General features: G+C 32.5%; 1 protein-coding gene across 1 annotated transcript; it reads right to left on the bottom strand.

Moving 5' to 3' along the window:
- Positions 1-7393: 7393 nt before the first annotated feature.
- On the bottom strand, positions 7394-15248 carry LOC134711844 (zinc finger protein 431-like). The gene is made up of 3 exons (XM_063572776.1): positions 15182-15248; positions 11289-12380; positions 7394-9237 (listed from the first exon to the last, which is right to left on the bottom strand). The coding sequence occupies exons 2-3, from the start codon at positions 12073-12075 to the stop codon at positions 7862-7864; spliced, it is 2163 nt and encodes a 720-aa protein (XP_063428846.1). The 5' UTR covers positions 12076-12380; positions 15182-15248; the 3' UTR covers positions 7394-7861.
- Between the last annotated feature and the right edge of the window lie 6707 nt (positions 15249-21955).

Here is a 21955-nt window from a genome sequence, read left to right as displayed (position 1 = left end):
GCCAATAATAAAAAATCTAAGTTCATATTTAGATTCAGCATATCAAAGAACCCCAAGGATTCAATTTTTGTTAAAATCAAACTAAGTTTAATTTTGGACCCTTTGGACCTTAATGTAGACCAATTTGAAAACGGGACCAAAAGTTAAGAATCTACATACACAGTTAGATTCGGCATATCAAAGAACCCCAATTATTCAATTTTGATGAAATCAAAAAAAGTTTAATTTTGGACCCTTTGGGCCCCTTTTTCCTAAACTGTTGGGACCAAAACTCCCAAAATCAATACCAACTTTCCTGTTATGGTCATTAACCTTGTGTTTAAATTTCATAGATTTCTATTTACTTATACTAACGTTGTGGTGCGAAAACCAAGAAAAATGCTTATTTGGGTCCCTTTTTGGCCCCTAATTCCTAAACTGTTGGGACCTAAACTCCCAAAATCAATACCAATCTTCCTTTTGTGGTCATAAACATTATGTTTAAGTTTCATTGATTTCTATTTACTTAAGCTAAAGTTATTGTGCGAAAACCCAGAATAATGCTTATTTGGACCCTTTTTTGGCCCCTAATTCCTAAACTATTAAAACCAAAACTCCCAAAATCAATCCCAACCTTTCTTTTGTGGTCATCAACCTTGTGTCAAAATTTCATAGATTTCTATTAACTTAAACAAAAGTTATAGTGCGAAAACCCAAAAAATGCTTATTTGGGCCCTTTTTGGCCCCTAATTCCTAAAATGTTGGGACCAAAACTCCCAAAATCAATACAAACCTTCCTTTTATGGTCATAAACCTTGTGTTAAAATTTCATAGATTTCTATTCACTTTTACTAAAGTAAGAGTGCGAAAACTAAAAGTATTCGGACGACGACGACGACGACGACGCCAACGTGATAGCAATATACGACGAAATTTTTTTCAAAATTTGCGGTCGTATAAAAATGACATTTTACTCTGGCCTGGAATAAAAATGATATTTTACTCTGGCCTAGAATAAGAATGACATTTTACTCTGGCCTATAATTAGAATGACGTTTTACTCTGGCCTAGAATAAGAATGACATTTTACTCTGGCCTAGAATAAGAATGACATTTTACTCTGGCCTAGAATAAGAATGACATTTAACTCTGGCCTAGAATCAGAATGACATTTGACTCTGGCCTAGAATAAGAATGACATTTAACTCTGGCCTGGAATTCGGAATGACATTTTACTCTGGCCTGGAATAGAAATGATATTTTACTCTGGCCTAGAATAAGAATGACATTTAACTCTGGCCTAGAATAAGAATGACATTTAACTCTGGCCTGGAATAAAAATAATATTTTACTCTGGCCTAGAATTAGAATGACATTTAACTCTGGCCTAAAATTAAAATGACATTTAACTCTGGCCTAGAATAAGAATGACATTAACCTCTGGCATAGAATTAGAATGACATTTAATTCTGGCCTAGAATAAGAATGACATTTAACTCTGGCCTGGAATCGGAATGACATTTTACTCTGGCCTGGAATAAAAATGATATTTTTCTCTGGACTAGAATAAGAATGACATTTAACTCTGGCCGAGAATAAGAATGACATTTAACTCTGGCCTAGTATAAGAATGACATTTCACTCTGGCCTGGAATTAGGAATGACATTTTACTCAGGCCTGGAATAAAAATGATATTTTACTCTGGATATTTTACTCTGGCCTAGAATAAGAATGACATTTAACTCTGGCCTAGAATAAAAATGACATTTAACTCTGGCCTAGAAAAAGAATGACATTTAACTCTGGCCTAGAATATGAATGACATTTAACTCTGGTCTAGAATAAGAATGACATTTAACTCTGGCCTAGAATAAGAATGGCATTTTACTCTGGCCTAGAATAAGAATAGCATTTAACTCTGGTCTAGAATAAGAATGACATTTAACTCTGGCCTAGAATAAGAATGACATTTTACTCTGGCCTATAATTAGAATGACGTTTTACTCTGGCCTAGAATAAGAATGACATTTTACTCTGGCCTAGAATAAGAATGACATTTAACTCTGGCCTAGAATTAGAATGACATTTAACTCTGGCCTAGAATAAAACTGACATTTGACTCTGGCCTGGAATAAAAATGATATTCTACTCTGGCCTAGAATAAGAATGACATTTTATTCTGGCCTAGAATTAGAATGACGTTTTACTCTGGTCTAGAATAAGAATGGCATTTTACTCTGGCCTAGAATAAGAATGACATTTTACTCTGGCCTAGAATAAGAATGACATTTAACTCTGGCCTAGAATTAGCATGACATTTAACTCTGGCCTAGAATAAAAATGACATTTTACTCTGGCCTAGAATAAGAATGACATTTAACTCTGGCCTAGAATAAGAATGACATTTAACTCTGGCCTGGAATTAGGAATGACATTTTACTCTGGCCTAGAATTAGAATGACATTTAACTCTGGCCTAGAATTAGAATGACATTTAACTCTGGCCTAGAATAACCAGATGCTTCGCAGGGCGTAGCTTTATACGACCGCAGAGGTTGAACCCTGAACGGTTGGGGCAAGTATGGACACATCATTCAAGCTGGATTCAGCTCTAAATTTGGATTGTGATTAAATAGTTGACACAGCATAGGTTTCTAACACAGAATGAATGTGTTCTAATGAACTTAAAATTTTTGTTTTCTCTTAGAGCAATTCACTATGCTGTTCAATATTAATCCTCTCAAAATAATGTTTGAAGAAATTTTCTTTTTATTTATGAAATTTCAAATGAGAAAAATTGAACCCAATTTTTTAATCACATCCCCCTTTCCCTTATTCCAAAAACTAATCTCAATTAAAATATTCTAATGGAGTTTGCAACAATAACTACTCATTTAAATACATCATAAAATAAACTGTAAATAAAATGTAAAAAAACTGCTTGTTATCACTGAATGGTAAAGATTATTTAAATTTATCAGTTGGTAGTAAAAAGTGAATATACATTGTATAATTAAAAAAAATTCTTGCAATAAGATATTTCTTGCGTACTATTTTGGACAAAGAAAGATAACTCTTATTAAAAAAAATTTGCTATTTCACAATATTGTGAAATTAGATATTTCTTGCCATTGCACAATACTGTGCAATTGAAAAGACTTGCTATTCCACAATACTTAATATAATAATTTTAGATCCTGATTTGGACCAACTTGAAAACTGGGCCCATAATCAAAAATCTAAGTACATGTTTAGATTCAGCATATCAAAGAGGCCCAAGAATTTAATTTTTGTTAAAATCAAACTTAGTTTAATTTTGGACTCTTTGGACCTTAATGTAGGCCAATTTGAAAACGGGACCAAAAATGAAGAATCTACATACACAGTTAGATTTGGTATATCAAAGAACCCCATTTATTCAATTTTTGATGAAATCAAAAAAGTTTAATTTTGGACCCCGATTTGGGCCAACTTGAAAACTGGGCCAATAATAAAAAATCTAAGTTCATATTTAGATTCAGCATATCAAAGAACCCCAAGGATTCAATTTTTGTTAAAATCAAACTAAGTTTAATTTTGGACCCTTTGGACCTTAATGTAGACCAATTTGAAAACGGGACCAAAAGTTAAGAATCTACATACACAGTTAGATTCGGCATATCAAAGAACCCCAATTATTCAATTTTGATGAAATCAAACAAAGTTTAATTTTGGACCCTTTGGGCCCCTTTTTCCTAAACTGTTGGGACCAAAACTCCCAAAATCAATACCAACTTTCCTTTTATGGTCATTAACCTTGTGTTTAAATTTCATAGATTTCTATTTACTTATACTAACGTTGTGGTGCGAAAACCAAGAAAAATGCTTATTTGGGTCCCTTTTTGGCCCCTAATTCCTAAACTGTTGGGACCGAAACTCCCAAAATCAATACCAATCTTCCTTTTGTGGTCATAAACATTATGTTTAAGTTTCATTGATTTCTATTTACTTAAGCTAAAGTTATTGTGCGAAAAACCCAGAATAATGCTTATTTGGACCCTTTTTTGGCCCCTAATTCCTAAACTATTAAAACCAAAACTCCCAAAATCAATCCCAACCTTTCTTTTGTGGTCATCAACCTTGTGTCAAAATTTCATAGATTTCTATTAACTTAAACAAAAGTTATAGTGCGAAAACCCAAAAAATGCTTATTTGGGCCCTTTTTGGCCCCTAATTCCTAAAATGTTGGGACCAAAACTCCCAAAATCAATACAAACCTTCCTTTTATGGTCATAAACCTTGTGTTAAAATTTCATAGATTTCTATTCACTTTTACTAAAGTAAGAGTGCGAAAACTAAAAGTATTCGGACGACGACGACGACGACGACGCCAACGTGATAGCAATATACGACGAAATTTTTTTCAAAATTTGCGGTCGTATAAAAATGACATTTTACTCTGGCCTGGAATAAAAATGATATTTTACTCTGGCCTAGAATAAGAATGACATTTTACTCTGGCCTATAATTAGAATGACGTTTTACTCTGGCCTAGAATAAGAATGACATTTTACTCTGGCCTAGAATAAGAATGACATTTTACTCTGGCCTAGAATAAGAATGACATTTAACTCTGGCCTAGAATCAGAATGACATTTGACTCTGGCCTAGAATAAGAATGACATTTAACTCTGGCCTGGAATTCGGAATGACATTTTACTCTGGCCTGGAATAGAAATGATATTTTACTCTGGCCTAGAATAAGAATGACATTTAACTCTGGCCTAGAATAAGAATGACATTTAACTCTGGCCTGGAATAAAAATAATATTTTACTCTGGCCTAGAATTAGAATGACATTTAACTCTGGCCTAAAATTAAAATGACATTTAACTCTGGCCTAGAATAAGAATGACATTTACCTCTAGCATAGAATTAGAATGACATTAAATTCTGGCCTAGAATAAGAATGACATTTAACTCTGGCCTGGAATTAGGAATGACATTTTACTCTGGCCTGGAATAAAAATGATATTTTTCTCTGGACTAGAATAAGAATGACATTTAACTCTGGCCGAGAATAAGAATGACATTTAACTCTGGCCTAGTATAAGAATGACATTTCACTCTGGCCTGGAATTAGGAATGACATTTTACTCTGGCCTGGAATAAAAATGATATTTTACTCTGGCCTAGAATAAGAATGACATTTAACTCTAGCCTAGAATAAAAATGACATTTAACTCTGGCCTAGAATAAGAATGGCATTTTACTCTGGCCTAGAATAAGAATGGCATTTTACTCTGGTCTAGAATAAGAATGACATTTAACTCTGGCCTAGAAAAAGAATGACATTTAACTCTGGCCTAGAATATGAATGACATTTAACTCTGGTCTAGAATAAGAATGACATTTAACTCTGGCCTAGAATAAGAATGGCATTTTACTCTGGCCTAGAATAAGAATAGCATTTAACTCTGGTCTAGAATAAGAATGACATTTAACTCTGGCCTAGAATAAGAATGACATTTAACTCTGGCCTGGAATTAGGAATGACATTTTACTCTGGCCTAAAATTTGAATGACATTTAACTCTGGCCTAGAATTAGAATGACATTTAACTCTGGCCTAGAATAAAACTGACATTTGACTCTGGCCTGGAATAAAAATGATATTTTACTCTGGCCTAGAATAAGAATGACATTTTATTCTGGCCTAGAATTAGAATGACGTTTTACTCTGGTCTAGAATAAGAATGACATTTTACTCTGGCCTAGAATAAGAATGACATTTAACTCTGGCCTAGAATTAGCATGACATTTAACTCTGGCCTAGAATAAGAATGGCATTTCACTCTGGCCTGGAATTAGGAATGACATTTTACTCTGGCCTGGAATAAGAATGACATTTAACTCTGGCCTAGAATAAGAATGACATTTAACTCTGGCCTAGAATAAAAATGACATTTTACTCTGGCCTAGAATAAGAATGCCATTTAACTCTGGCCTAGAATAAGAATGACATTTAACTCTGGCCTAGAATAAGAATGACATTTAACTCTGGTCTAGAATAAGAATGACATTTAACTCTAGCCTAGAATAAGAATGGCATTTTACTCTGGCCTAGAATCAGAATGATATTTAACTCTGGCCTAGAATAAGAATGACATTTAACTCTGGCCTAGAATAAGAATGACATTTAACTCTGGCCTGGAATTAGGAATGATATTTTACTCTGGCCTGGAATAAAAATGGTATTTTACTCTGGCCTAGAATAAGAATGACATTTAACTCTGGCCTAGAATAAGAATGACATTTAACTCTGGCCTGGAATAAAAATAATATTTTACTCTGGCCTAGAATTAGAATGACATTTAACTCTGGCCTAAAATTAAAATGACATTTAACTCTGGCCTAGAATAAGAATGACATTTAACTCTGGCCTAGAATTAGAATGACATTTAATTCTGGCCTAGAATAAGAATGACATTTAACTCTGGCCTGGAATTAGGAATTACATTTTACTCTGGCCTGGAATAAAAATGATATTTTTCTCTGGACTAGAATAAGAATGAAATTTAACTCTGGCCGAGAATCAGAATGACATTTAACTCTGGCCTAGAATAAGAATGACATTTCACTCTGGCCTGGAATTAGGAATGACATTTTACTCTGGCCTGGAATAAGAATGACATTTAACTCTGGCCTAGAATAAAAATGACATTTAACTCTGGCCTAGAATAAGAATGACATTTAACTCTGGCCTAGAATAAGAATGGCATTTAACTCTGGCCTAGAATAAGAATGGCATTTAACTCTGGCCTAGAATAAGAATGACATTTAACTCTGGCCTAGAATAAGAATGACATTTAACTCTGGCCTAGAATATGAATGACATTTAACTCTGGCCTAGAATAAGAATGGCATTTTACTCTGGCCTAGAATAAGAATGGCATTTAACTCTGGTCTAGAATAAGAATGACATTTTACTCTGGTCTAGAATAAGAATGACATTTTACTCTGGCCTTGAATAAGAATGACATTTAACTCTGGTCTAGAATAAGAATGACATTTAACTCTGACCTAGAATAAGAATGGCATTTTACTCTGGCCTAGAATAAGAATGACATTTAACTCTGGCCTGGAATTAGGAATGACATTTTACTCTGGCCTAGAATAAGAATGACATTTAACTCTGGCCTGGAATTAGGAATGACATTTTTCTCTGGCAGAGTTAAAGTCATTTCAGGTCATTATTAAAATAGTATTTCAAAAGTATACCAATAATAAAGAACTATATACCATTATATTAAAGGCTGAGTGTAAAACATACCCCATTTCCATTCTCAATTTTATCTCTATATACAGCTGAGTTCTCTTAGTGTATAAGTAAATAAGTAAAGTAAGTAAATTATTTATTATAGTGACATGTGCATATGTGTAAATATGTACAGATTATAGACATATATTATATGATAAATATTAGAGCACCCAGCCCAATGGACCTATAAATAAGTCACCACAAATGAAAGTAAATAATTATAAAACAATTCAGGGATTTTTTAATGGTGAATGTTTCCTTTTCATGTATGTATGCTTGAATATTTTTGTGATTGCAATAAACTGCATAGTACAATATTCATTGTGACCAAAATTTATATCTTAGTTAGTCCCTATTTCCTATTGCTTAGCAAGACAGTAATCTGAGATCCAATTCCAATGATATCCGTGGTTGATGTCCATGATTCTGGTTGGATGTTTATACGGAGGGCACATATTCAGAGAAATCTCTTACTGATAATTACCGACTGTTGTGGTGCTTACTTTCATGAACAATATTAGGGTGTGTAATTTCTTTGATCAAACAGTTTCCCTATCACTTTCTTATCTGGATGCCCTTACTATTAAATATTCAGGATGTACATTGTTTGTTCAACATCAAAACCATTATTTTTATCTTTAATGTATTCTTGGTCATTCTGGCACTCATTCATGTATTCTTCATCCTTCTGACACTCATTCACGTCTTGTTCATCCTTCTGACACTCATTCATGTATTCTTCGTCCTTCTGACACTCATTCATGTGTTCTTCATCCTTCTGACACTCATTCAGGTCTTGTTCATCCTTCTGACACTCATTCATGTATTCTTGGTCCTTCTGACACTCACTCATGTATTCTTCGCCATTCTGACACTCATTCATGTATTCTTCATCCTTCTGACACTCATTCATGTATTCTTCGCCATTCTGACACTCATTCGTGTCTTCTTCATCCTTCTGACACTCAATCATGTATTCTTTATCCTTCTGACACTCATTTGTGTATTCTTCGTCCTTCTGACACTCATTCGTGTCTTGTTCATCCTTCTGACACTCATTCATGTAGTCTTTATCCTTCTGACACTCATTTGGGTATCCTCCATCCTTCTGACACTCATTTGTGTATTCTTCATCCTTCTTACACTCATTTATGTATTCTTCTATCTCCTTTCGACACTCATTCAGGTCTTTTTCAATGTCTTTCTTTGTAATGTCTTTAATGTGTGATATATTTTCATCACTACTTTGTGCTACAATCACTTTATTCTCTTGCCCTTTATTGTGGACCTTCATGTGTCTTGTTACTGATTTTTTGTGTGCAAAGACATGATCACATAAAAGACACTTGTATGGTTTATAATTGATATGAGTTTGTTCATGATAGACCAATGATCTACGATAGGCAAACCTAATATTACACATTTCACATTTATAAGGTTTATCCTTTCGGTGTGTTTCTGAATGATCAATAAGAGCTGCTTTGTCGGTAAATTCTGCTAAACAAGTATTGCATTTGAGTGGTTTTCCTCCTAGACATATCTCATTCATGTGACGTTTTAGATTACAATGCCATCGGAATGTCTGTCCACAATGATCACAATGGAGACCTTTGGTTTCTGTATGTATCTGTTTATGTGCCGCTAAGTTCCTTGGGTCTGCGAACCCTTTATGGCATATATCACATATATTAGATTTATCGCCAGTGTGAACTTTGAGATGTATTTTATAGGCTGCGACTAAATAAAACCCTTTACCACAATATTCACATTTGAACTGCCGATCTTCATTCTTAATATGTATTTTGACATGTTTTCGTTTGTCATACTCGCTAGCAAATTTCTTCTGACAAATTTCACATTCAAACGTTTTTTCAGTATTATGACGTTTCAGATGTTTCCTCATTGTACTGGGATCACGGAAACCAATTCCACATACAGTGCAGGCATAGGGCTTCTCTCCTGTAATGAGATATTAAAAGAAACATTAATGTCATGAATAATTTTAGTACATTTTTTATTATTTCTCTTTTATTTAAATAAAGAAATATCTACCCAAAAAATATTTTAAATTACATTCCATACAAATGTTGGCTGACCAAGCTACAATGTACATCATCAGTGAAGTACATATACATGTACATGTAGATGGCTGATGCCTAAGTAGGAAAGAAACAGTTAACGTTATACAAAAAATGTGTTTGAAAAAAAAGTGTTGGAATCCACTTTCATATCAATGCACAAATGTGCACCAAATTTATTCAAAAACTTCTATCATAATTCAAAACAGCTCAGACAACTGGTCTAATTCCAAGGTTGGGCGGTAAATACCACCCCTGGTATTTACCAGTGGTATTTACCGGTATTTACCGCCCCGGACAATACTACCCAAGTGGTAAATACTGGCAAATACTGGTCAATTGAAATGTTCATGGTTGTTTCTACTAATAATTGAAGTAAAATCTTGATAAAAAGTCAAATATAATGTGTCAGCTTATAAAATTAATGAATTTGATGTTTTATACATCTATAACACTTTTTCTTACTGTCACTGATTTAAAATTTAGTTTTTATGAATTATAATATAACATACTTAAGATATATATATATATATATATACAAATTTATATTTTATTTTAACATGTTTAAATACATGAATTTTTATTCAAAATGTATGATTTTACAGGTAATTAAAACTAAAGGTAAATAAAACTACAGGTAAATGAAGTTACATGGGTCTTTTTACCTATCACCTGGTATTGCTAGGTGTGAAAATTTAATTACTAAAACAACAGCCTCCAATAAAAGTTGACAGTACATGGGTTGAAAGTAATAAAATTGATATTTGAAGACTCTCCTAAACAATAAATTATTTCTTGTCCATAGCTATTTAACTGTGAGATAAAAACCTTCTTCATGCTGGAAATGAAAATTTGAAGTTAAGGGACAAAAAGTTTTTATCCTTTAACTATAATATTATGTTCACATTAATCAATATAGATTCCTGTTTGAATTAACAATAGAATTCAAAATTAAAGCATTAAAAATGATTTGAACACCTTCTATATAAATTAATTATTAATTGTAATTATAATTGACCAAGTAGATAGAGGTTTTTATAGTAATGACCACTCAAAATTTCAATCGACCAGTATTTGCCGGTATTTCCCGGTAAATACCGGTATTTACCACTGGCATGGTCAATACTAGTATTGACCGCTTTTTTTGCCAACCTTGTCTAATTCGTTATCTTTTATCTGAACTTTTCACATTAACTCATGAAAAGTAATATCAGAGATACATAATTTCCTTATTTTATACAACATGTACAAATGTATATAGAGTCCTTGGCCAGGGAACTTTATATCAATAAAAATAATAGATATGGGCCATCATACGGCACAAGTTATAGATTTTAAATTAGTTACAAGACTTGAAGTAAGAATAATTTATAAATAGATCTATAGAAAAAAAAAGACCAAAAGACAAGCAACAGTACACAATATATTAATTCAGTCAGTAATTTACAAGTTTCTCTAATTCTTCGTCAATTTATCCCTTTCTGCACCCATTGTATAAAAAAAATTTAAACAACGTGTGGTTCGTTTAATCTCAGTTCTTCATTGGCTAAAATCCGATTATGACGTTGAAATTTCTTGCTTTCCTCTGAATGTCCTTTTGTGACGGCATGAAAAAAGGCGACCATGCCTGATGACGTCACATAGAAAGAACACATCTTTTAGCAGATCATTCGAAAAGAAGGAATATGATTGCCTTCATCTTGTTTAAAAATCGTTAGAGAAACATTTAAAATTTAACTGTCTTGAGTGAATAAATATGGTATTACACTCAATGCAGTGGTAGAATCTATATACCGTATATTTGAACTTATAAGCATCCTTGTACTCATGTATTATAATTGTGAATATTTTAAATATGAAATTGTATCATTAAACAACATGCATATCAGCTCATTTTGCTTAAAATACAATGTACATGTATGTATCGTTTACCTGTATGAATAGTCTTGTGCCTTGTTAAGCTGATATTTTCAGCAAATGCTTTACCACAAACATGACAAGTATATGCTGTCTTTGTATCGTGTACTCTAGTGTGTCTCATCAATGATTCTCTCAATACATATCTTCTTCCACAAACATCACATACATAAGGTTTCTCTTCACTATGGATCTGTACATGCTCAATACAATCAGCCTTTGTGATGAAAGATTTGGGACATTTGCCACAAGTAAACAAATTCTGACCATGCTGAGTTCTCAAATGTCCTTTTAAACCATTTTCACGTTGGTATCGTTTACCACACAAACTACACTTGAACTTTTTTCCATATTTATCCACTTTTTCATTTTTATCAATGCAATTGAATTTTTTTCCATATTTATCAACTTTATCATTTTGATCAATCATGTCAATGGAATAAAGTTTAGATTCATTGTCACTTTCAGGTTCCTGTTTAATTTCCATGACTGAATCTGGAGGGACACTATAGCTACATGTTACATTGTGTTCTTTGAGTAGTTGTTCATTGTCAAAGTCTGTGCTACATTCATAGCAATGATATTTCACAATACTTCGACTTGGATGATTCTTTCTTTTTGATTTTCTCTTAGAATTATCGTTAGCCATCTCTAACTTTGAGTGATTTTCCTTCCAGTTTTTTATGTGGATCTCTTTTCCTAAACGAATAGGTTCATTTTCCTCTGTCATGCTATTCAATTCTGAATCATTGTCCCTTTCAATATCAAAAGCATGAAAGATTTTAATTTCTTTTTTATCCATTTTTTCAATTTTTTAACTCTGTCATGTCTGTAGTCAATATGGATAGATTGAAATACAATTTATTCCTATTTAACCTCTGTAATTGCAGCACACTTATATTCTTGTTTATAAGTCTTGAAATACTGATAAAGTCATATTTAAATATAATAATTTCATCAGATTCAATCTTCTTCAATCCAATTCTGATTTTCTCAACTGATGGACCTCCTTTAAGTTTAGTAATACTGAGCAATTATTCTAATAAGAGCTGTGTTAATATAACTTGTAGTGTGTGCACAACCCATAGAAATACATGCAGTTTGTGTCTGAAATGAAAAAAATAAGTTTTAATTGTATTGCATATTTGAGAGTACATGTACGGTAGATACTTGAATGACAATACAATGTATTTTATTCCTATAACCTTTATTGTCACCTGTGTAATTACTGGTATGGAATAGGTTCCCAGTTGTCTAGTACCCACAAAAGAGGTCCTGAAATAAATCTACCATATTTCAAATTGTATATTTTTCCGAGATTGAAAATTATGTAATGGTGCTTAAATTTAACAAAAAATCAAAAGCAATTTATCAAACATGTGTCAAACTTTGAATAAATTAAATTAAATTTAATAACTGTTTAGTATTTCTGAAATGTACAGGGTCGATATTTGTCTTGAGTAAATGGTTCAAGTTTTATTTTCCATTTTAACCAGGAAGTTAATAAAATTACCATATTAAAACTTTAAAAAAAGTAAACAGTATTGCTCTCTCAAATACTGGTCATGACCTTTTATTTCATGTGTTTTTGTGTTCAGAGCCTCCTTTACCACCCCCAATAAACAATAAATTGTATATTCAATCAGTTTAGCAGTAAACTGGGCATGTGCATATCAAATTAAGTACATTTACATCAATTGGTACAATGTACATGTATATTAAATATTGCAGGTTACTGCCATAATAAGTAGAAAATGCTTATTTGTCCTGTTTTGGTTTAAATCAGGTCTTAACCCTTTCACTGATTGCCGCCCAGACAGAAGCTTCTCTGAGACGATGGCTTCCCTGGCTACTTTTACAAGTAGGAGATCTTCATAATAAATGTCAATAAAAACTTGTTTGTAGTTGTTTGTGTATTTTTTTCATTCACTAACACCATGCTCACGTTTTTTTATGTTTTGATAATTTTTTCCTCATAAAATATTCAAATTTTCAATTTTTCAGCATTATTTATGTGAAATTCTCAAAATTCTGCTATTTGCCCCCAAATCGTACTTTTTTATAAACCCATAACGGCAAAATTTTGAAAAAATTGTGAGACTGTACAAATTTCTCACACTAGTTTTTTGTATATTAAAGGACATTTTATGTCCAAAAAGTACATGTATACTATTTTGGCTTCAATTCTTCCATATTCTTTCCAAAAAAATGTTCCCTCATTTCAAATTCTCGTAAATTCCGTAAATTTCCTCTGATTTTGACACGGTTTTCAACAAACAGAAGTTCCATGTTTACACTTTCATCCGGGTATTCATCAAAGAAAGATAACTCATGTTTGCACTGTTTTGAGCGGAAAATATAAAAGATGTATTCCGATCCCGGTAAAACGGGACTCATCGTCAGCAGTCTGAAGTGGGAATCCAGGTAAACCGGGACTCATCGGCGAAAAGGGTTAAGAAATATATCCCTCCATAGAAGAATAATCTTATCCCACTATAGAAGTATTTTCCCTCTATACAGGTATATATATACACCCTTGTAGGGCACTTCCATACATGTACTTAGTTGATAGGGGTGCCGCTGGGGTTCTGTTACCCCACCCTTTTCATATAAAATTTAGATTTCATAAATGTTAACTTTTCCCATATTGTTTGGGATTTGTGTGGTGTCAATATAAAAGTGGAATACCAAATTGCCAAAAGAGAGAAAAATGATTGATACAAAATACACAACCAGAAACACCAAAAAAAAGGGTTTGTTCCCATCACCTACATGTACTATGTGGAATGAACTGAGCTCATTGTTGAAGGCCTACACGGTGACCTGTAGTTGTAGACTTGTATGTCACTTGGGCTATGATGGAGAGTTGTATGTTTAGCAATCATACTAACATGACTAAGGTCTAAAATTAAAAAAAAAAAAAAAAACTAAAACTATGTACATCTTTTTGTATCAATATCACTAGAACACACCCGCGAAATCGCGGGCATTCAGAGCGTATTTGAAAGGATGTAAAGTGTTGTAGAAAGAATTTTGTAAAAGATTTAATGACTTGAGAATTTCAGGAAAGTATCAAAAGTCATAGGTACTTGGGGACAGGAAAATGTTTTTTTTTTTAAAATCCTTTTTTTGTTTCTTTGTTCGCGCTTATCTGTATATTATGAACATTCATTAAAGGACATCCCGAAATTCGAAAAAAAGAAATCCCGGATCCCAAAATGGTCAATCCTGAAATTTCGATTTTAAATACCCCCGTTCCAGACGTCCCGAAAGTGTATTTTCTTTTTACAGTCAATTCTATTGATCCACAGCGGTCATTGATATATTATTCAGACCCTCTCTATTAAATAAACCCTGTGTCTGCCGTGGATAGTAAATTTGAAAATGATATCAGAGAGAAAATACACTTTATTCGTAGTATTTGTATTTGTTTCAAAGTGAAAAGAAAAACGCAAACCGGAGGTCTAGTCTGACTTAAATTTCGTCCAATTACAGATATAAGACAGAAAATACACTGTATTCGTAGTATTAATGTATGTTCAAAGTATACAGAAAAACGCAAACCAGAAGTCTAATCTGTCTTAAAATTTCTCCCAATGACGGAAACATATCCGGACGTCTTTTTTTAACGTTTTTCACCCAAAATAACTCAATCTGAATAATCATATGAATGGATGACAAATACAATTATGCACTGTACCCTTAGGACATAGAGGCATGATGATTAATTAATTGTGGAAAGAAGAGAAGCGACACCCAAAATGAGGTCTTCTCGTTTAATAGTATAGATACATGTGTAGTATAGATATAATTTACGTTTACATTCATAATCATGGGTCCCATTTCCTATCATGTACATGTAGGAATAACACAAAAATCAATATATAGACTGTCACTTCTTTTCTTACGCATGTCATCTTTTGATTTTCTGATATGCAACTATCTAAATATTTTTTTGGGTTCTTATGTTAAATTAAGATGTAAATAAAGTCCGGGTACACGACAACTCGTACTTTCGGCAAGTCGTACCCCACCAACTCGTACCCTATTTTTACCAACTCGTAACCATGTTTTATTTGATATTATTTATCTAGTTTATATGCATAGTTATTGTAACTTTCTTTCGTATATCATTATATAGCAAAATACAAATAAAAAAACAACTTTCATTGTTAATAAAATGCAATCATAATTGTTTTAAAATAAGCTTATAAAATGCTAATCGTTATAATCATTGTGGCAAATAAACAAGGGCCCTTTGCTAAATGTTATCATATCTTTTATCTTTTTAAAATTGAAGTACAATTGTTATTTTATATATATCTTTTTAGAAATGTAGTCAAATATATAACAGAAAAAAGTGTTCCATGCAGAATTTCGATATATAAATTGTGTATCTCAATAATATTTTCCCTAATCCTGTTATTGGGTCCATGTTTTGGGGCCAATGAGAGTATTTATTTCAAAAAGCTGTATTTGTAGGACCCATATTACTATTATTAATAGCAATAAAGCCTTGTAAAAATGTTTTATGATTAAACTCTTACAATGTGTGTGTAAATATTAGTGATACTAGTTTTTTTTAATACGTCTCTCGTAATTCTTCTAAATATTGGCTTAATTTTTATTTCAACTTTCATACTTTTACAATCCAAATGTGCTACTGTATAATTTTTGTCACTACGTATAAAATGATAGTAGTATTGTGATGAAATATACATTTTAAAATATTGTGCAAACGTACATGCAGAAAGGTTAGATCAGGTGTGAAGTTGTTGTGATAACGGTTAATTGATGACACGCTTCGTGTGTGAATAAGGGCTGATTTACTTGTAATCAACATGCTTCAGGTGTGAAACAATGATCAATGAACATCTATAAGTAATCGTACAGTCTTCAACCATGAGCAAAGCCCACCCATACCACATAGTCAGCTATAAAATGACCATGTATAACAATTCAAACGAGAAAACGAACTGACTACCATACTTATATAAAAAAAGAACAAAAAACAAAGTGTTTATCGCAATATTCAGTAAAAAATCTCTTCAAATATTCTAAGGATCGAGCACACTTTGACACTTGAGGATTTTTTTTAGATATAAATCCTATCAGTAGATAAATCAGTAGGTAAATAATAAAATATGAAGCATTATAATGTTAAAAATATTTTCTACTAACACGTAAAAACTAAGACATGTTCAACGCAATGTTCACTAAAAAATACCCTTTTCATATTCTATGGATCTACCTCAGAGTGCACTGGGATACTTCGGATTGGACGCGTCTACATTTTCATTAGGACATAGAGGCATGATTTTCACGTTTGTTTGTGACACTGATCTACAAATAAAAATCTCATGAGATAAATAAATATATAGAATATGATGTATTAAAAAAATGCATGAGCTGCTAGTCTACTTAAATGATTTCAAATTCAATCCTACTCAATTTATAAATAAGTAAACATTTTTTATAGATTTATCTTAAATTGCTCCAAACTTTTTGATTTATTTGTATAAAACTTATTTTATTTGTAATCATGCTATGGTGCTTTATTTGTCTTTGTATTTTTAACATGAATTCAAAGTCGTTTCTACATGAATCTCAATACAACCGCACAACATTTTTGATTTGGTGCTACCTTAGCCTTAGTCTATAGTTCAATCTAGACATAGTGGATATTGTCCATACGTTAGAATGCATCCTTTATCCTTTATGTTTTTAGTGCAATATCTACTTCATGTCCGTTTGAAATGCCACCATTCAAATCAAAAGGCAAAACACTGATTAAACCGTTTAACGAAGATCTATGTAGTTGGGGAACTTAGCTGAGAACATTTTTGTTCGGAAATAATTACTGTTACAGACGTTAAGCACGTTATTGCGTTAATGCCGTGAAATGCGACAGAGCAATTTGATAAATAGTCTTTCTATGAAAACTGACTAGTTCAGCTTTATGAAATTTATATCCATAGATGAGGCAGGTATTACTGTTTCCAAAAATATTAAAAATATTCTTTAACTTTTCATAATAGTTTCAAATAATGATACAAATATTACCAAAAACGTCAAAAATATGCGTGTCAGACGTAACAAATTATTCGCAAAATAACTTTTGCGGGATTTTTTGTGGTCTAATAAAAAGTTTAAAATCCGCGAAAATTCGCATGAATGATAAACGTCTAATATAATTTATGACGCCATTGCGGTTTTTTGTGTTGATCGAACGGTAAAAATTTATTTAAAAAAAATGAATAATCCTCGCCATGGTCAGGTTTCTGAAAATGCTAAGTTATCAAAATTTATCGCTTTTTAGAATATCAGATGATATAAAATTTTGTTTTTATAAATTATTCCTACAAATAAGCTTAGATAGACCATTTCCAATCCGGAATTTTACAGCACTCGCACCACAAATAAAAACGCATTGGCCTCGGGAAAATGTCTTGCAAGATTGTCCAATGTCGAATTTCGCCGCTTTTTACAAAAACACTGTCAGTTTCAACGTCATTTTATTAAATATTCAATTTGTAGCATATAAAACAGTGCTTTTTCGTAATTGTGCTCTCACCCCACAATACGATAACATACTTTTTGATAAGCTGTTAAGTCGAAATGACTTCGTTTTTTAACAAATCAAATGTCTTGCAAGTTTGTCCACTGAGCAATTTTCTTACGTTTTGAACGTTTTCGATTCGGGACGCTATATATACATATATGACTTTTTTGTGTTTTCAAATTATTTCTAAAAGTTTGTTCTTTGTTTTGGTGTTAAACACCACTACATGTATAAGCGACATTTGTTGTATTTTATTGACCTGTCATCAAAGGTAGGAGTAGCCGAACATCAGGCGACCTTAAGTTAAAATAGTTGCAATAACTGTCGATTAGGATCTAGCTCGAATAATTCAAGCCCTTACCGTCTCCGATTCTCTCCACCTTTCGAGGGCTTGAATTCTTCATGATCATTGGACGCGTTAATGTAGTGATCGATAGGGAGCGTAATATAACGACTGGATTATTCGGGTTAATTAGGATCGGAGTCGAAAAAATCTCGCCACGAGCGTATCTTAAAATTACCATGCTTTTAATCACTTTATATGAACTCATTAGGCCAATCATCCTCCTAGGCCATCGAATTTGAAAGCAGTTCGTATTATCATATGATATATGAACGATATTTCATTGTTTTTAAATAACAAGTACGGTCCAATTTTATGTTTTAAGATCAGAGGACAAAACAAAATTACCAAATTACAAATTTCGAAAATAGATAGAATCATAGAAACCACGATGAGAACTGCAATATATAAAAGTAGTTATAATCAAATAGAAAATGAATAACTATCTAAAATGAAAAAAAAAACATATGGTAATTTGTCAATAAATACTTTAAATAGGTAAAATATTAATTACAGAACAAAAGAATTTCATATCCGAGACAGAGAGAATTAAATATTGTTAAGAGATAAAGAAACTAAAAAGAAAAGAGCAAAAAAATAAAAGTTAAAATGAATATAAAGAAAAATACAACACAAGCCGAATTAGAAGTCCGAAAAGTTCATTTGCTTGCGTATCTACCAGTAGCAAATATTTCATACATATTCAAGACTTTGAAGTATCCATATCGATCAAAAATGAATACAATCAAAACGAACAAAGTATACTCGATTACCGACGTGAAACGTTACCAATTGGGACGCAATATCGTGCGTAACGTCTACAGTAAAACTGTGTGCATTATCATCCTCCATTCCTCCAAATATTTATGCATACTAACTTCTTCACTTTTCAGGGCAATAGTATACAAACCCAAATATACTTGTACTCTGAGGTCATTTCAGATTTGTTCTCGAGGCTGAGCTGATAACGTCTCGTGTATATAGTTACATATTAAGTATCAAACCCAAACTAAACTCCAAATGTCTTTTTTAACCATCATAGGTGTCTTTTGTTAGAGCAACGATTTGATATAGTATTGTGTACTAAAACACAAATCCTTGGTTAGAGAGCAAAATGCATGAGAGTCTTCTAAAAATACTGTCGTGCCAGAAGGGGATCAAAGCTTAATGTTTAGTGCAGGGGCCGATCCAGCCATTTTCAAAAGAGGGGATAAAGGATAAAGGGGGAAGGTCCAACCATATGTGCCCATTGAAATGCATTGATCGACAAAAATAAAGGGGGGTTTCTAACCCCCGGAACCGCCCTCTAAATCCGCCACTGAGGTGGTAAACATTTCATGCATATTTGGGAGGAGTAAGTAAAATTAAGGATTTCTTCAAATCAATAAGGCAAAAAAAAGGTCATCAAATTACTAGTATTCAATTGTCGGACAACATTATCTGACTTCACCAGTGTCTGATCAGAAAGTTGATGACCCATTTGTATGCCAAAGAACGTCTCGTCATTTTCCAACATAATTTTTCAAAAGGTACCTAGACTTTATAAATAAATATTCCGTATCAACTTCACAAATAACACACCATGGTCTTGAAGTATAGGTTCTGGGTACTGACGTTGTTTCATCTTTTAAAATAACGTGTTGCAGTATTCTAGTATGTGTAAGTTTTTGCTTTTATTTCTTTTACTGTTTATAATCTTTTTTGTGATATCCATTTGTCGTGACTCGGTACTTATAAATCCCGTCATTGTGTTATTGTGCTATGGTAATTTTGTTTTTGTATTGAATTTCTTGTCTTTTATTTTGTCAGTTTTTTCGCGTTGTCTTTATGCCTTTTTATGTTTCTTTGTTATATATTTCTTTGTTCTCATAATGATTAAGATAATAACACAAATTTGTTAACCTATTATGTCTTTGATTTGTTCAAGCATTGTTTGTTGTCAATATAATGGAATTTTATGAAACTGTCGTACAAGTGGGAGGTAAGCTAGCTATCAAATCAGGTTTAATACACGATTTTCTACATGAGATTTGCCTGTAACAAGTAAGGAACATATTCAGTCTGACAGTTGTGATCTTCTTGTTTGTTGTGTGTGAGTTTTTGATTTTGTCATTTGAATTCGGGACTTTTCGTTTTGAATTTTCCTCTGAGTTCAGTATTTTTATGATTTTTTTTTGTTTGTTATCTAATACCTTAAATTTGACATAAGCAGCCATTTAAGTAATATAATCTATAAGGACTACCTTGTTCATGTCTTCAGGTGGTTTGCGTAGAAAATGACCAAGCATCCTCCATCTCTTTTGTATCAGCAAAGTCTCCATGTCCTTGGTGCTGATAATCTCATGTAAGTCTTTGTTGGAGATTTTGTTAGGCCAGACTATTTTCATTATCTTCCTCTGACATCAGACATGTCTTATGGAAGCTGGAGAGTCTGTTGATGTGTTTATCAGTCATTCTCCTGTGCTCTGAACCATATATGAGTACAGATAATAATCAGCTATAACATAGTCGGAGCTTGGTCTTCTTTGAAAAGACTGTTGTTTTCCAGAAGTTGCATAATCTAATGAATGCAAATCTAGCTATTCCTCACGTTCTGATCTTTATATCTCTTTCAGCACCACCTTCTGATGTTATGCCACTTTCTAGGAAATTAAATGAGTCTACTGTTTCCAGCTGTTTCCCTTCTATGATATGACAGGGTGTCTCTCTGTGTTGAAGTACATTAAAGGAGTAGGTCCGGTAAAATTAAAGTCCGATTTTGACCTCAATTTTCAAGTTCATCTGACGAAATATTTTAGACACTTTTTAAAAACTTAAGTATCTATTTCAATTGATTTAATTAGTTTATTATGAAAGATTTTAACTGATTTAAAAGTCATTAAAAACGCTCCGATTCAAGCTTAAATATGTAAAATCTATCAAATTTATCAAAAATCGTCACTTTTCAGATGGTTTTTGTCAAAAATGAAAGTGTTTATCCTCAACCTTTATATATATAATGTATTATCGTCAAATACAACTTGCATTACAATATTATGAATGAACACGAATGCGGCCACTTTCATTTTAGACAGAAACCGTCTAAAATTTAACTAAAATGCTAATTTTGTGAAGATTTCAGTAATTTAGCATGACTTTATGATGCTATACCCGATATATGTGCATCGATTGTCAAAAACAGCTCATATTTATGTAGCAGAATCATTCTACTTTCCAATAAATAGCTTCATGATTACATTATCACAATTTTATAAAACTGCTATATTTTGGGGCCAAAAAGGGGTCTTACTGAACCTACTCCTTTGTCTTTTTGGCATTAATCTTAAGTCCAATCATTTGAGCATTTTCTTCTATCTTTTTTGTCTTCTCCTGGATATGATCTTCGGTATGCGATAAAAGTGCTAAATCATCAGCATAGTCTGTATCCTCAAGCGTGCTGCATAGTGTCAATCTCTGCTAGGTTTGTTCTCATTACCCAATCAATGGCAATTAAAAAAAGCACAGATGACATAATACATCCTTACCTTACTCCTGATTTTACAAGGAAACTAACGTCAGTTTCAGAGATGATGGTACATGATCGTACATGAGCATGCAGTTTGTACTATCCTACTTGGTATTCCATAGCTTCTCAAAATTTCCTTCAAGAATAATATCTCTTCTGGATCTTTTTGGTTGAGAACCTCTTGAAAATGTTCCTTCCATCTTAAGTATCGATCTCGTTCTGTTGTTTACATATTGTTTTTTTGTCTTTAATTGGAATAGTTACATTAGTTT

This window comes from Mytilus trossulus, chromosome 3 (genome assembly GCF_036588685.1).
Source record: "Mytilus trossulus isolate FHL-02 chromosome 3, PNRI_Mtr1.1.1.hap1, whole genome shotgun sequence".
NCBI lineage: Eukaryota > Metazoa > Mollusca > Bivalvia > Mytilida > Mytilidae > Mytilus > Mytilus trossulus.
Note: the sequence above shows the minus strand (reverse complement) of the source record. Positions and strands in the feature narration are given on the sequence as shown.

What these genes read in the sequence shown, in the direction of transcription:
- LOC134711844 (XM_063572776.1), bottom strand. Translation starts at nt 12,075, where the DNA reads ATGGATAAAAAAGAAATTAAAATCTTTCATGCTTTTGATATTGAAAGG. An exon ending in GCACAAGACTATTCATACAG is followed by an intron (nt 9,238 to 11,288) that starts GTAAACGATACA and finishes ATCTCATTACAG; the next exon opens with GAGAGAAGCCCTATGCCTGC.